Raw genomic sequence first — 16,494 nt, 5'->3', positions numbered from 1 at the left:
GATGCTGGCTGCCGTGGGCTCGACGTTGACCAGGGGCAACCTCACCGAGCGAGAGATGGAAGCGGCGTGTCGCCACGTGGACAAATTCAACAAGGAGAAAGGCAAACTGGGCCACTTCAAGATGATCGGGTGCGGCATGACTGTCGTGGACCTTTACAGGATGGCGGGCACCAGGGAGATCAAGTTTGCCTGCACCAGCATGAAGCTGAACGACGTGGCGCCCTTCGTGATTTCCAGGGACAGAAAACTGCGTGGACTGCCGCCCAAAGACCCCAGAAAGCTGAGGAAACTGACCGATGTGCCGTACTCGATGATGGACGGCATGATCAACAACGGAGGGACAGAGCTCTTCGCTGTGCTGCTGTACAACTTGGTGGACTCGCAGCTGTGCGCGAGGGTGGCTAAGGCGCTAAGGCCGGCGTCTGCGCTGTTTCACAGGTGCAGGACCACGCTCAACATAGACGTGGTGGTGCACGGGCGAGGAGATAACTTTGGTGGATTCGTGCAGAGCATCCACTCGGTCCACATGCCCCAGCTCAAGTACGTGCTGGACACCTTGAGGGCCAAGGCGGGACCCTCGGGCAAGGCGCTGAGCAGCCGCGCGCGTTGGGACCCGGCGCCGCCGGGGCTCGACAGGGAGGGCGAGGACGAGTGGAAGGGAGGCTCGGTGTGCGAACCTCTCTCGGGCCTCCACTACTCAGGGCCGGGCATGGGCCTGGAGCTGGCATTCGATTTTGCCAGCATGTACCCGTCCATCATGTGTGCACTCAACATTTCTCCCGAGACCACCGTGCCCTGGCCCCCGCGCTCTTTTCCTCACGATCTCACCGGTTGGGTCGTGTACAACTGGGAGGCGGAAGGCTTCGAATACGCCACTCTGGTCCTCAGGTACGACGCGGATCGGGGCGTTTTCGAGCGAGCCCCGGCTGTGTTCTCTTCCTCCGTGGCGCATTACTTGAACAAACGGCTGGAGTTCAAAGCTATGCTCAAGGACCCAGCCCTGGGCGATGCCGAGAGAACGTACTACAAGGTGCAGGAGGCCGAGTGCAAAGTCATGGCCAATTCGTTTTACGGGACCGCTCCCTCGCCCTGCGGCTCCCTCATATCGGGACACGGCAGGAGACAGATAACCGTGGTGAACGACTGCGTGTCGGTGTTTTTCAAAAACCGATGCCCCGTCATGTACGGGGACACGGACAGCGTGATGGTGTCGGTAGGGTACGGGCCCGAGGACCGACCGGAGAGCGACGTTCCGGACGAACGGCTCAGCGGCGGGGACGAGAATGAGGAAACGCCTGCAAGAGAGGCTGAGCGTCTACGGCGCTTTGCAGGGGCTGCCCGGGCTGCCTTGGAGGCGAAATTCAAACGCGCTGCCTCTGAGGTGCCCGGCTTCATCCAGCACGTGCACCGAGCGCTGGTGGAGGACACGCTGAAGAGGATGTACGTGATAGAGAGGGGCAACGAGCCTGTGGCGGTGATCAGAGATCCCGAGGGAGCTCGCACGGAGGAGGGCTACCCTGTGTACGTGGCAAGGGCTCCAGACTCGCGGAATCTCTGCGACGTGACGAGGCCCTTTGTGAAGGACCGGCGGGTGAAACTGGAGTACGAGAACAGCAGCTCGGTGTACTGCCACGTGGCGAAGAAGAGCTACGTGTCTCTAACTCACAACTTGGACGAGAGGGGCCGCATGACCTCCCTGGCGGTCAAGATCAGAGGACTTTCTGCAATAAAGAGCATGCGCTCGCCCTGCGATTCCGCCGTCACAGAGACTTTCGTGGCCTGCGTCATGAGAGGCGACTGCGTCAAGATAGAACCCCACGGAGTCTCTTGCTTCTCTACTCTACCGTGGCATCGGCTCGCCGAGGGGGACCTTGTCCTCTATCCGGAGAGCGAGCTCACTGTGGACGGCCGCGGCCGGTGGCAGCAGCTAGATCGAGCGCGAGCTCTCCTCGTCGACCACAGGGTGCTGCGCGTCGCAAAACTGGAACTGGACGGGGGCTTTTCAGCCGTCTCTGTTGTGCTGGCGAGGGCCGTGGGGATGAAACCTGAGGGCCAGAGTCCCCGAGTGGTCACTGTGAGGACCCTGTACAAGGATGGGGTATACTCCTTGAACCACCTTTTCTCGACTCGACAAGGAGTGCTGAGGGACCTGCTCGTGTGCCGGGCCTCCGAGATCATTGCGTCCAAGATGGGAGCGGGCTTCTTCCCCTGGAGCGCCCTCGTCAAATCCGCTAAAAACAAGCACTTCAGCCAACAGACGCTGGAACGTTTCAAAGCCAGCAAGTCCAGCGTAAAGACAACATACGTGGAGATTGTGCGCACGTGGCTGCAGAGGATAACGGGGCTCTCGGTGAAACCCGTGGAATGCGTGGAGTTTTACAAGTGCAACCCAGTCGAAGCCGCCTTCTACAGGTACCCGCTTAACCTGCAAGCCACCTCGGGATGCACGACCGCAATGTTCGGCGGGTCCCTCGCCTGCCTCTGTGACAAAAGCGTTCGAGGCAGAGGGCAGAGGGAGGCCAGCGAGCGGGAGTCAGAAGCTCAGAGCGCCTCGTCGGGCAGATTGGTCTCTCACCCCTGTCAGCCTCAAAGTCTGTGCTTCGCCAACGCCAGGGTCTTGACGGCCCACAAGGCCGATCGCGAGCTCGTCAACCGATCCGGGAAGCTGGTGGCTCACTGCATCATAGACTACTGTCTCCCGCGGCACATGTACGGGCACGGGGCTGATGAGCTCGAGATCCTGGGAGCGTGCGCGACGCACCTGAGCCTTTGTTTCAACGCCGTACGAGAGCGATTGAGTAGAGCCACTGCGGCCTTCAACTCAATGATGAACATCTGCCCGGAACACATGGAGCCAGCGTGTGGCCCTCGAGAAATCGAGTGCCTGAGAACTCGCCGCCGCGCCGTGCCTCGCCTCACGGGGGACAAACTGGAAGCGTGTCGCACGGTCTTGGAGGAGGACCTCGGACTGGTGCCCCGGGAGGTGTACGCCGGCCTCGTCGGGGAACTCGGCCGATCTCTGCCCGGGCTGATTCGCGATGGCGTCGTGCGAGCGGGAGCCCTGAACGAAGCGGAGAGGCTCTCGGACGAACTCATACGCCTCGACTTGCCGACGACACTGTTGGTCGACGCGGGCCTCGCCGGCTCAGAGGGAACGCTTTTCGTCTCGAAGAGCGAAGCCTCGGAGAGGGCCCTGGTGGATCTCGCGGGGCTTCTCTACCAAACCTTACTCGCGCTGCAGGTGACTTCGCCCTACGCGTTCTCCTCCTGTGTCTCCGGGCTGCCCGACTCGACGCTGCGCATCATGCCTTACACGAGAGAAGACCCCGACGCGCTGAGGGCCTGGATCGAAGCGTTCAAGAGCAAGAAGTGGCTCAGAAGCCGGCCGATGAAATCGGGGCAGAAGAGGACGGCTCTCGACCGGCTCGGAGAGACCAGAGAAGTCGTGTATCACTGTGCCGGTTGTAAGGACTTTTTCAGAGACCTGTGCGCAAACAAGGTGTCGGGCCGGACGCTCGTACGCAGCCTGTACGGGGATGATGGCAGAAGAAGGCTGGGTCGTTGCGTCAACGAAGCCTGGTGGCTCCAGTGAAACGGAACGGTGTTGGAGCTGCGACAGTAACACTGGCGGGGGCTCGGATGTACCGTTCAGACTAACAGACTAAATGGGTGGACTAGATGGCACGTTTGCGATCGGATGTCTACAAGATGGCCTTCAGTCAGAAGACCTACATGTTTTGTCACAACGTGGGTAAGAACAGCATGAGCAAGCAGCCGGTCCTGTTCACCATCGACCTGAGGGAGCTCATTTCACCTTTTGGGGGGGGATGCAGCCCAATGTTCGTCGTCGAACGGATGAGTTTGCAGGCGTACAGGAGAGACACCTTGGAGAGGATACCGGCAAAATTTGCTGTGCTCAACTACGCAAAGAACAAGGTGGTCACAAACGACACATCGCGACTCTCGTCTGTGTGGGAAGTGCCTTTGACGAGCGAAGAGCCAACTTCGGTCAGGATCGCCGGCACGGACAGCGACGCTTTTTGTCGCAGGGTGTCCACGAACGATGATGACAACAGGTTGGCTCTCCTGAACGTTCTGGGCTTCATGATGACGGGCAGCGTGCAAGCCTCGAAAGGGGCGAGAAGCTCCCTCGAAGCCATGAAAGACTGTGCGTCCTCCGAACACTTTGCTTTCTCCTGCGGACTGTGCGGGCGAGAGTGTGAAGCGACGGTGATCGCGTGCAAGCCCGGGTTCCCGTCCCTGTCGCTGCCCTTGTGTGTCGACGGGTTCGCGTGCGTGCCCGAGCAGTCGAGCTCGATGAGCCCCAAGGCTCGGACGTACAGGAGTTTGATTTCGCTCCTCAGGACGGCGTACGAGGACAACTTGACCCTCGTCGACCGAGCTGTCAAGATCGCATTTGAAAACTGGGGCGACAAGCGCTACTTTCGCCATGGTGACAGACAAGTGGAAGTGTTTCCCCACCCGCTGATCCTCTTTGTCGTTTCCCTGTACGACACGTTGAGCGAGCAGGCCAACAACTTCGTGGCGGTTAACGATCGGGAGCCCGGCGTGAAGGTGTTGGTTGAGAGCCCGGCTGAGAAATTGGGATACGTGAGGGGCTCCGTCACTCTCACCTTACTCTACGGGGACAGCGTGCTGGATGTGTACAGAAACGTGAGCGCGCAGCCTGGCAGTGTCGATTCCGCAGAAGACACGCTGGACGTGAATGCGGCTGTGAGCCGGCTAGGCTGCGACGCCTTGCTCAGACGATTCCCTTTGGACTTTCAGTGCGAGCATCGCCACCTCACCATAGCCGAATGGTGCGGTTACGGTCACGTCTAAGTGAGCCCATGAAGTTTGCTTGTTGTGTGTGAGAGCTTGAACGAATTTATTTGCAGACAAAAATAAATGCAAAGACGAAGCCAAGATATTTTTTCTCATGTGTGTTTTATTTATTTTTTATGAACAAACTTTCACAGAAATTCAATCAGAAGAAAAGACATTCAGACCTATCTAGGCAATACACAGAGGCCTCTGAACTGATGGTAAAAGCAATGAGGAAAACAAAAACACATTCAGACATTATCACTTGTGAGAAAAAAGAGCCTCTTGAGCTGAGTGAGCTGAAACAACAAGGACTCTAAGTCCACGTGATGGGGGAGACACTGCTTCCCGGTATTTCCACACAGCACGGTAAACCCACGGATGTCAAACACAACTGCGTACTTGTGATAGAGCAGTCCGTAATCCCCGGTGCCTTTGTGTAAGCGTATGATCTCGAACAAGTATCCGGGACCTCTTTCTTCCTTCACGTCCGTCAGGGCGATCATGGCACTCGCCCTGCACTTCTGCTTCAGAGCCGCGAGGGAAGACGTCAGCTTTTGCAGTTGAGCCAGATTGGTGTACGTACCCCACCAAACCTTGCCCATAGGGCCTTGCAGAAGCTTGTGCAGCCGCTCGGGTATCCTCGCTTCGGCGAAGAAGCTCTGTTGCGAGGAAAGCACGTAGGCGGGTTTGTCAGCCACCGTTCGTTCTCGTCCCAGTAGAAGCACTATCTCCCTCGGGTCGGTGTAGTAGCCCCTGAGCTCTTCGCATACGTAGAGTCCTCTTTCCATCGTGATCTGCGTCGTCTGCGCTGCACCAGAACCGTCTGTTGCCGTCACGGAGCACAGGGCTCCGATCTTCGGCTCCAAGGGGTCCGACACCACGATTTTGCAAGCCCCTTCCTGGCTCCTCAGGAACTTCTCTATCTCGTCTCGAGACACTGCGCCCCACCAGCCGTTGTCGAGCCAGCTCAGGAAACTCTTCCAGGAATGCATGATGCTCAGCCAGTTCTGGACGAGCGTCTCAGAGTCATTGTAGAGCGCTGACACGTTCGCATCCACTGCCCTCCTCGTGAACACGCTGTCAGGAACGAGATGGCTGTAACCGTCGTCCCTGTCGACAAAACGCCCTTGCTGAGTGTCGTCGTTCCCGTCGTCGACGGCCGTTCTGGGGTTCGGTTTCGGACACGCGGCTGTAATCTTCAGGTCACGGAGCCCGCTCTCGATGCAGCTTTGCGGCTCGTGGGCCCTCTCGCCGCACTGGCCGACGAAAGCGTCGCGGCAGAAGCCGTAGCAACCCGAGCCGTTTGGGTCCTTCACGCACAACACCGGTTCATAGTGGCACCCGCGGTTCTGCAGATATATTCCCGGCAGGCCATTGGACCAAGGCCTGTTGTCTGGGCTGTACACGACCCACCTGGACTTTGTGTACGTGTACACGTTGACGTCCCAGCTGCTGGCCAGCACTGAGATTTCAACCTCCGTGGCCCAGATGCCGAGATCGCCCGGTCTCCTCTCTGAAATGTACTGTTCCACGCTTGTGTACCGCGAACGCAGGATCTCCTTGTACCTTTTTTTGCATGCAATCAGTTCCCTGACACACCAGCTTCTGATCTTGTTGTGGTAGTCTTCCCTGCCGCAGACCAAGTAGCTCACGGCCCTGAAGAAACAGTTACCATCTTTCCTCACGGGCACCTTCAAGCACGGAGGCCCCAGAGGAACGGCCGAAAAGTTTTGCCCGCGCCACAGAGTTCTCGGGTGTTCTCCGGCGCCCATAAAGTTCAGGGCCAGGTTGAGGAGAGTCGATCCTCTCAGCGGATCGAAGGTCATTCTGTTTTCTGCGAGGGTTCCCATGAAAACGATGTCACCGTCGCTCTTAGCGGTCTCTTCTTTCCTCTGCATTGTAGGACAAAATGTTTGAGAGCCGAGTAGAAGATTCAAAGGCACGACTGAACACTTTCAGCCGTCTGGCAGGACCTGATTACACAAAGGTTTCAGCCTGAAAAGGAAACGGAAAAGAAAAATAAAGAAATGCAATGAGCAGAAAAATTACAGCAAAGACATACCAATAATGAATCAGATCCTACCTGAGAGTAGTATGGTAGCCACAGTAGAAGAGTCAAAGGCACGACTGAACACTTTCAGCCGTCTGGCAGGACCTGATTACACAAAGGTTTCAGCCTGAAAAGGAAACGGAAAAGAAAAATAAAGAAATGCAATGAGCAGAAAAATTACAGCAAAGACATACCAATAATGAATCAGATCCTACCTGAGAGTAGTATGGTAGCCACAGTAGAAGAGTCAAAGGCACGACTGAACACTTTCAGCCGTCTGGCAGGACCTGATTACACAAAGGTTTCAGCCTGAAAAGGAAACGGAAAAGAAAAATAAAGAAATGCAATGAGCAGAAAAATTACAGCAAAGACATACCAATAATGAATCAGATCCTACCTGAGAGTAGTATGGTAGCCACAGTAGAAGAGTCAAAGGCACGACTGAACACTTTCAGCCGTCTGGCAGGACCTGATTACACAAAGGTTTCAGCCTGAAAAGGAAACGGAAAAGAAAAATAAAGAAATGCAATGAGCAGAAAAATTACAGCAAAGACATACCAATAATGAATCAGATCCTACCTGAGAGTAGTATGGTAGCCACAGTAGAAGAGTCAAAGGCACGACTGAACACTTTCAGCCGTCTGGCAGGACCTGATTACACAAAGGTTTCAGCCTGAAAAGGAAACGGAAAAGAAAAATAAAGAAATGCAATGAGCAGAAAAATTACAGCAAAGACATACCAATAATGAGTCAGATCCTACCTGAGAGTAGTATGGGAGCCACAGAGACGTAAGATTTGGTCTCATCTGCTGAGCTTTCATCTGTGTGTCTGCTCGTGAAGATGGGGAGGGATTTCTCTGGAGGGATGTGCTAGTCAAATATTTAAGAGGAGGTGCACTCAGCTCTGAAGCCACGCCACCTTCCAGTACAGACAGACAGTGTATCAGAGGCTGCAGTTTGCATGTCAGAGAGCAAATAGGAACACCATGGACCTCAAATCAAAGCAAGAAGCCCACAAGGGGCGGCGGTTTGGTCCGAGATACCGGAGTGTCTCGACCAATACCGAAACCCTGACCGAGGGGCGTCAGTTTGTTGTTGGGGATTCCGATTCCGATTCGGACGATTATGACCAGACTATAGCGGCCTACATAAAACAACGGATAAAAGAGTCACGTACAGCAGCGAGCAACAGCAGCGTGAAAGAGTCTGGCGGGGAAAGCGTGGAGTCCTACGACGGCGAAGAACATTTCCCAGCCCACCTTTCGGGGATCGGAAACCACGAAAGCAACTGCGAATGTTGCAATTGTGTCTTCTGGCACGCAAAGTACCGCCGGGACTACTATCTGAATAAATTTGGCAAGATCCATTACGATCGAGCGGCGCAGACCGAAGGACCTGAATCTGCTGAAAGCCCAGAGAGCCCGGGGCAGGCTTGCGTAGACCGTGCCACGCAGCCCGTAACCTCGAGATTCACAAGCAAGAAGCTTAGACTCGCCCAAGCCAAATCACCCTTCAGGCATACTGGGGTTCTGTATGTCAACAGCTCATCTGATGAGGACGAACCCAGGGATACCCCGAGAGACTAGGAATCCCTAGTCTCGCAGTCTTCAAAGGCAGGGCAGTGCGGTCATTGTACCATCATTTGTGGTTTTGCCTCAGTTTGCTTGTTCGTTACATTGGGCATGAAGCTATGTATTGTACTCTCTAATAAAGACCCTTTGACTTAGATGGTGTGCCATGACTTTTTCCATCAACGTGGTTTGTCTTTTTTTTTTTTTTTCTCCTGAAGACCATAAAGCACCCGTATACACAAAACTTTGTACCGTCGCACAGAGAGGGATGTTTTTGGTTAGAGACGACAAGGTCCCCAGACCTAAAAAATAATAATAATAAAAAAAAAGATATCGGAACAAGGTATGAAAAGTGTGGCATAATTTTATTCGTAATCCACAATCAAGCACACTTGATTTTTCTTTGTTACACTTTCAGTTCTTTCTTCAATATTCCCGTCCGCTGTCGACCGCGGAATCGCGATCGCTCACATCGTAGTGGGCCCTCCTGACTTGTTTAGCCTCCCTTCCTAAACCGTGTCTTGACGATGATCTCTCCTGAGCCTCCTTTGTTCTTGACTGCCATTCGTTGTGAACAGGGACCGTCCGCGTTCGATCCGTTCGGTTGAGCCTCATCCCGTCCGCTTCACGCCATCCGCCTTCCGAGGTTCCGCTTTCATCTATCCGCTCGGCATGACGCCTGAGCCCTCTCGACTGCGGCGTGGCAAAGCCCAGCTCCTCCGAAGGAGCGGACGGCGCGGGTGACTTGTACGGAGTCAACCAATTCTTAGGGATGTCACTCAGTGGTTCGACCGCTCCGCTGCCAGCTCCCCACGATCGGAACCTGCCGCGACGAACAAAGCTGCCTTCATCCAACGACGAGAAGCTTACGCTGTAGCGAAAGAGCAGATACACGTAGTACCTGGCCATCTTGCGAGGGTCCACGGCAATGGATTTCGGAACCTCAGAGCCCACGTGCCCGGCGCTTTCACAGTCCATCCGATGGAGGGAAATTAGATCATTCTCACACACTTGCAGCGTGTCCACCCTTTGCCACATGTCCCTCAGGCGCTCGAGGCTCTTCTGGAGCGTGAGTCTGTGCTTGCTGAGCACTTCGTTCTGCAGCAGGCCGGTAGCGGGCGCACCTGCCACTATCAGGCACTCGAAAAGAGTGACCGAGGCATGGGGAGCGAAGTTGATCTTCTGTCTCATCATCCCAAAATTCATTTTTATAAACTGAGCCCAAAGCAGTTTGGGTGCGGAAAAACCATGGGGGACAGACGCTGGACTCACAGGCTCCAAAGGCTGTTGGAAGAGCATCGGCTGTATCATGTTAAGACTCTTTGTTCTCACGATGCTCCTGGTGCACTTGAGTGGCTGGGATGTAAGAGAGTTGACCGTTGCGAACCTCGTCGAGACGGAGAAACGCTCGTCTTCTGGTTCCAGAGGCTGTGCGAGCTATGCGGCGTGGACTTGGACAGAGTGGAGATATGCTCTGTGGATGCGGAACCCAGCATCCAAGAGACCACGGAGCGTTTGGTGGTGTGCGTAGACAAGATGGGGGAACAAAATCCTTGGGCCCTCGAACTCGGATCGCTGGTCCTGTTCTTGACCGTAGCGCGAAGTAATTCGTGGACCAAAAAGCAAGAGGTGAGGTCCTTGTGCGCGGCCGCTGTCGCGAGCCTGGGGGCCGACGGGTTAGGATTCGAATCCATCTCTCAGTGCAGGGCTTCGCACAACGAATGTGCGATTAGGCCCAAGAAGCAGGGAAGCACTCCGGTGCTGAGAAGCATTAGACCCGAGAGCTACGACACCGTGCCGCCCAAGACTTCGATGATGACGGTTGACAGTTTTGGTCAGTTGAGCGAACCGGAGGAGCCCACCCGCTCATCCGAAAAGTGGACGTTACGCGCGCTCCCATCGGCAGTGTCCGCCGACATGCTTGACATTGAGTCGCTTGTGCGCGATAGTGAGTCCGTGCTAGGCAGTGGCGGTTTCGGCGTCACGGTGCGCATCGACGAGGGCCTGGTGGCCAAGGTCAACCTTTTCCCCGAGATGCTGAACTGGAGCCTGCCCACGGCAGGGGATGAGTTCACGCGGTACGCGCACGTCGCGACCCAGATGGAGGAGCTTCTGATCGGGGTCTCGATCAAGCACCCGAACGTCCTGCGCACCTTCGGGGGTTTGTGGTGCGAGGCACCAGGATACCCTTTGGGAGGCAGGGTGGTGTTGTTTATGGAGGAGGCCGTGTGCTCCCTTCAAGAGTTCTCTGCGCGCATGGGGCCCGAGACGAGGTACGTGCCCCTGGCCGAACTGGACGTCCTACGCGGCCTGGAATACCTGCAGTCGAGAGTCATGCAGCACAGGGACATCACGCACAGAAACATCCTGGTGTGTCACGCTGAGAGCAGGAGACCCCTGCCGCTGACGTTTAAGATCAGCGACTTCGGCACCGCCTGCAACTTTTCCACTCCCGACCAGCCCAGGGGCACACGGGCTAACAGAGCCCCTGAGGTGCTGTGGTGCCTGGAGTCTGACACGCAGGCGGACGTGTTCAGCTGGTACTGCATGATCTGGGAGCTGTACAGCGGCACGCCCTTGATCGGCTACAGGCCGTCCGGACGGCAGAGCGGTTTTTGCATCAGGACCTACGCAAAGAACATGTCCGAACTGCTCGGTTCGTACCAGCCTAAACGTGGAGCCGCGCTCTTTTCAGAATACATGAAGCGCTTAGACGCGAAGGAACTGTGTCACCGCTATGCTTCGAGGCCACAGGCCCAAGACGTGACCGAGAGGCTCGAGGCTATGGCGGCAAAGGCAAAGGAATCCAATCGAGGGGGCCCGGATTCTGAATTTGTCGCCATCGGGGCGTTGTGCGTTACGCTGTTCCCCCAAGAGAGGTGGGCGCCGTCAGAGCTGCTCGATCTCCCGAGGTATCGGGGCCTGGTCGCCGATCCCGTCCCTGTGCCGGCGATGGAAATTCCCACAGACGTCAGCGTCGGCTGCTACAAAGCCACAGACGCTGTCGCCTGCCAGGACTGCGAGCCTTATGGGTTTTCCTTCGTTGCGACTCCGTTCGACTCCCAGAGCAAGGACTTTTATGGGATCGACTTGCTTCGACTTGCCCCGAATCACATACAGCCTTACCGCTGGTATGCTCGTAAAGCCAACGGGTCATCCCCTGCTTCACGTTCTCAGGTCATCAAAGAAACAGGGAAACGCAGGGCGCCATCGCACCAGACTCCCTGTGAGGGCGCGCAGGCAAAGGTACGTGTCTCAGAACGAGCGGACCTCAGGCACGCTGCAATTCTAGAGCCGGATGGGGGCTTCGGGGAAAACGCGGAGCGCGGCGGACACTCTGCGGAAGGGCGACGCCCCATCGCGCCGATGCAGATCGGGACTACGGACAGCAGAACCGCCTCGGACTCCGCAACTACGGATGGGCCTAGGGTAGTCGTAAAAGGCATACGCAGAAGCTGTGAGGGAGAGGTCGACACGAAGGTGGTCGTGCTCACGAGGGCTTCTCCAACGGACGTCGTGTGGTTCAGAGAGCATGTCGTTGAGCTCTCGCTCGATCTAACTGAGAAGCGCCCGGACTTGTTCGCTGGCCCTATCCGCGGCCTGTGCAGGAGCTCGGAGAACCCCACCGGCGCGGTGGTGTTCCAGTACGCAACCATGCTGCCGGACTGCAAAAAGGCTTCGGAGTGGACGCCCGACGACGCGCCGTACTCCAGCAAGGCCTTTGCAGCACAATTGCTCCTGACGCTTTGGGAGGCTCTGCAGGACGGAAAACTCCCAGCCCGCACGTTAAATCTGGACGAGGTGTTCATGTGCCACGGCTGCGCACTCATTGACCCAGTGGCTTACCTCGTCAAACACTTCGGCAGTCCAGGTACCTTCTTCGGGACGAGCAACGAGGGCCTGCTCGCGCTCTGCGTCGACGTTTTGGGCAGACAAAGCCCTCGCGAGGCAGAGTCGATCCGCAGCATCGGCTCGAGCGACCCCACTGCAATCCTCACCGGCGCACTCGGCAGCCTGGGTGAAAGTGTGCACTCGGGGAGAGCCGCGGTTCCTCGCAGGCTGGCCTTGGACAGCTCCTTCTTCACATTCAAGGAGTACACGGTCCAGAGATCCCCGTGGCCAGCTGACGCATGCCGTCCCGGGAGCCTGCCTGAGTCGGGGTGCGGGCTCGGCCTGCTGGTGTTCGGCGATCCTCCTCCTCGTAGGGGGAACCAGGCGGCGCAAGGGCCTCCCTCCGATTCGAAATCGCTCACCTCCTTGATCAGAAACCTGACGTTGAGACTCAAGGCGAGACTGTTCGCGAGGTCCAACATGGAGGTGGTGGCGCTCAACTGCACTGGAGCCCCGCTCACTGTGTACCTCAACAGGGCTGAACTTCACGGCGTCACGGGGGTTGAAGGACTGTGCGCAAACAGGCTGCAGCTCTCCGGAGACGGCAGGTGCTACACGCACGACGCGGATCCTCGTGTCCGGTTGGCCCTGCTGAAATGGGCCCCCGTTGTAATGATATCGAAACACGTCTCGAGAGGCCCTGTGCCAGAACTAAACAAAGACTATTTCAAGATAGTCGTCGTGCTCGCACGCCTGTGTGGTAGCAAGACTTCCAAGTGCTCACTGGTCGACCTTTTTGCCAGACTATCAGCCCTTATCGTCTCGAGTCACCTGCATTGCTAAGGAAGCCATGCGTGGACTGATGAACGCAGGCTCCCACTGCTCGGTCAACAGCGTGGTCCAGTGTTTGGCAGCTTCTATCGGAGACGTCCTGAGCTCGAGGGGGCCGACGGTAGGCCGTGAGTTCTCAACTGAACACGCGGAGGCTATCGTCGCCAACCTTGCAAGCCTGATTACCGTTTCTTTACTTTTAGCTTGCTTTTCCATTTTTTGGTGTGATATCAGGGGTGTACCTTGAAAAACTTCTACATTTGTTGTTGTACTCTTGTGTGAAAATAAAATGTGTTTTGTCCGTGCCTCTGATTCTTGTATGGTTGGTTTTACTTTCTAAGGTGAAACAATTTGTCATTACTCATTCCACGGCCGTTCACGATCTCAAACCCTCTGTCGAAGACTCCGACAGTGATGCGTCTGCTCAGTCGGGTAGTACGAGCTCCTATAAACTCAATGGATTATTCCTCAGAATCAACCAAGATCTCTTCACTGTATCTCTGATAAAAGAAACCCTACAAGCGACAACAAACGAAAGATTAGTGCTTCTCCAGGCACTGGCTCCTGCAACGTTACCTCTACTAGGTCAGCCCGTAGGACATCTGATAGAAAAAAAAATGAAGGGGCACCTGTTCATAACATTGGTACTTCTGACCGTCTCTTGGACCTTGAGCGTGGCGGGTGAGTCCTTCGTAGGCTTTTCGACACTGTTCTGAGCACTACTGCCAGAGGTGCTGCAACGGGTTTAGCGTCGAGTGAAAGCGTAGGATCTTTTCACTACGGGTTGAGTAAAAATTTGATCTTCACCGCAGAACGATGCAAACGTTGAAACTTTGTTCCAACTGAGCAGTCGGGTTGCAAAGTGAAGAAGCAGGGACTGAGGAGGGTTGTTGACTGAATTTATTATTTTTCTGTGTTCTGTTTTGTTTCAGACTCCAATGTTACCTGCATCCTGGGGAAAGACTGCATGTTACAGTGCCATTTTCAAAAGCAGGACAACGTGACAGTCGTGTGGCATAAGAACGGCCAACCCTTTCACTCATATTACTACCACACACAAAACACTTCGCATTTCGCTGGACGACACTCCATAGACAGAAGTTACTTGTATCCGGGTTTGATCCAGCGTGGAATTGCCTCTCTACGAGTACGGGACGTGGAGCCCGAAGACCAGGGAGAATATTTGTGCTACGTTACCGGCTCGAGGGATCGGTATCAGACGCGTGTCAACGTAAAAGTGCAAGGTACAAGTGAAAGACGATAATCTTTACGACTGCCCAAGCAAAGTAGCAGTAATTGAGGGTTTTATTTCTTTCTCTTTTTTTTCTTCTTCATCATTTTTTGCAGCAGCTTCTACAGAAAAGGGAGCTCGCACGTCGGCGGAATTGGACGACGGCCCCGTCGACAGTGCGGTGGAGTTCGGATTGGAGCGCGAATCTACACGGTCCACCGAGCCCCCTCCAGCCATCGGGACTCTGAGCCCCACGACCGAGCAGCTGCCCCGTAACACCAGAGTCTCCCTGGTTCAAACGACTGGACGTGTCGGCGCAGCTTACAACTACACCCTCACTACTCCTGGACTAGACGAGAAAACTACACCGAGGACAGAAGGTGAAAGATTTCGGCCGTCATTGTTGAAGCAAACGATTATGTTGCCCAGCAAAAAAAAAAAAAAAATGTGTCTCTAACCTCTGTTTGTCTTTTTCACAGCACCATCAGTCAACAAAGTTCGTGTTCAGAGAGTGGCCGACAACCTCCTGTGCAGCTTGGAGAGGATTCACCCAAAACCCACACTAACATGGGCCACAGAGCCTCCATCTGACAAGCCCTTAAAATTCACGACCACCGTCCAGCACACTTCGCAGCTGCTGTATAACATCACCAGCTCCCTGAAACCATCGCTCGAGGATGCCGGCATGTTCTACATTTGTACAGTAGCCAGTTCTAAATACAGCATGAACGCAACCATGAGAGTGGAAAGTAGTCCAGGTGAGGGGTTGATTCTTTATTATTTGATTGATTCCTCACGTTTTGTGTAAAAAAATATACACATTTTTTGCACATAATGGTGCACTCTGCAAGATAATGTGCAAAAGCTTTCGGCGTCACTTATTTTCATCTGTTTTCTCCTTCTCAGGCAAACGTCCAGTGCCTTGGTCGAAATATTTTCTCATTGCCTGCAATGTTGTGGCCCTCTCTGCTTTATTTGTTGTTGGAGTAGTGAGCATACGACTTAAAAACAGAAACAACGATAATGTTACCAGCTTGTAAGGCTCTGGGTACACTTATAGGTGGATGTTTCCAACCCGCCAGCTTCTGCATCGATGTCAACCTTAAAGGCTCACTAGTGTATCGTACAACCCTTGTGTTTGTCTGATCACTGTAACAATAAAAGATTCTTGAGGTGACCAATCTGAGAATTCCATATGCTTTTTTCGAGTCAGTGAATGTTTTTCGCACTGTACCAATAAAATGTTTTTGAGAAAACCCACTGCAGTCTTGCACTCGTGTTTATTATCACATGGAATGAGATCCTATTAGATAAGTGACCATCCTTTACTTTGTGGGCCTTCAAAGATTCATTGCGAGGATGGTTGGGTCCCTCAGTGTGTCCACAGTTTAAAAAAAAATGACATCCAAACCAAAAGTTTGACTTGAAATTTTTTTTTTAAGGTGAAACAAGCTGTAACGAGAGAGGATTAGGCTCGTTCCACAGCAGTTCATAACGTCAAACCCTCTGTCGAGGGATCCGACAGCGAGGAGTCTGTGCAGTCGGGTAGTACGAGCTCTCATAAACCCACAGGAGTGTACACTGCCAGACAGAATAGTCTAAGAGTTTTTGCTAAACTGTTTTGTGCCGTGTTTCTGACAAAAGAAACAAAGCAAGCGACGAAGCTCGAACGTTTTACATGTCTCCAGGCACTAGCTGTTATAAACTTAACTCTACTTGGTCAGCCCGTAAGACATCTGATAGAAAAAAGAAATGAAGGGGCACCTGTTCATAACATTGGTACTTCTGACCGTCTCTTGGACCTTGAGCGTGGCGGGTGAGTCCTTCGTAGGCTTTTCGACACTGTTCTGAGCACTACTGCGAGCGTTTTTTTTTTTTACTCTGCGAGAGTCGCTGCAGCGGGTTTAGCGTCGAGTGAAAGCTTAGGATCTTTTTACTACGAGTTAAGAAACAATTTGATCTTCACCGCAGAACAATGCAAACGTTGAAACTTTGTTCCAACTGAGCAGTCGGGTCGCAAAGTGAAGAAGTAGGGACTCAGGAGGGTTGTTGGCTGAATTTATTTTTTTTTTGTTCTGTTTTGTTTCAGACTCCAATGTTACCTGCAACCTGGGGGAAGACTGCGCCTTACCGTGCCATTTTCAAAAGCAGGA

At 54.3% G+C, this 16,494-nt stretch overlaps 1 protein-coding gene across 1 annotated transcript; it reads left to right on the top strand.

The window, feature by feature from the left end:
• The first annotated feature begins 9,575 nt into the window (after window positions 1-9,575).
• LOC112141767 lies at window positions 9,576-15,518 on the top strand. Its single transcript, XM_036211022.1, has 2 exons — window positions 9,576-15,099; window positions 15,248-15,518. Exon 1 carries the CDS (start codon window positions 9,610-9,612, stop codon window positions 13,120-13,122), a length of 3,513 nt encoding a protein of 1,170 aa, XP_036066915.1. The 5' UTR covers window positions 9,576-9,609; the 3' UTR covers window positions 13,123-15,099; window positions 15,248-15,518.
• The last annotated feature ends 976 nt before the right edge of the window (window positions 15,519-16,494 follow it).

Source organism: Oryzias melastigma, unplaced genomic scaffold (genome assembly GCF_002922805.2).
Source record: "Oryzias melastigma strain HK-1 unplaced genomic scaffold, ASM292280v2 sc00375, whole genome shotgun sequence".
In the NCBI taxonomy this organism is placed as follows: domain Eukaryota; kingdom Metazoa; phylum Chordata; class Actinopteri; order Beloniformes; family Adrianichthyidae; genus Oryzias; species Oryzias melastigma.
The sequence above is the reverse complement of the archived record's forward strand: the minus strand, read 5'-3'. Positions and strand labels throughout refer to the sequence as shown.

What these genes read in the sequence shown, in the direction of transcription:
- LOC112141767 (XM_036211022.1), top strand. Translation starts at nt 9,610, where the DNA reads ATGGGGAGCGAAGTTGATCTTCTGTCTCATCATCCCAAAATTCATTTT.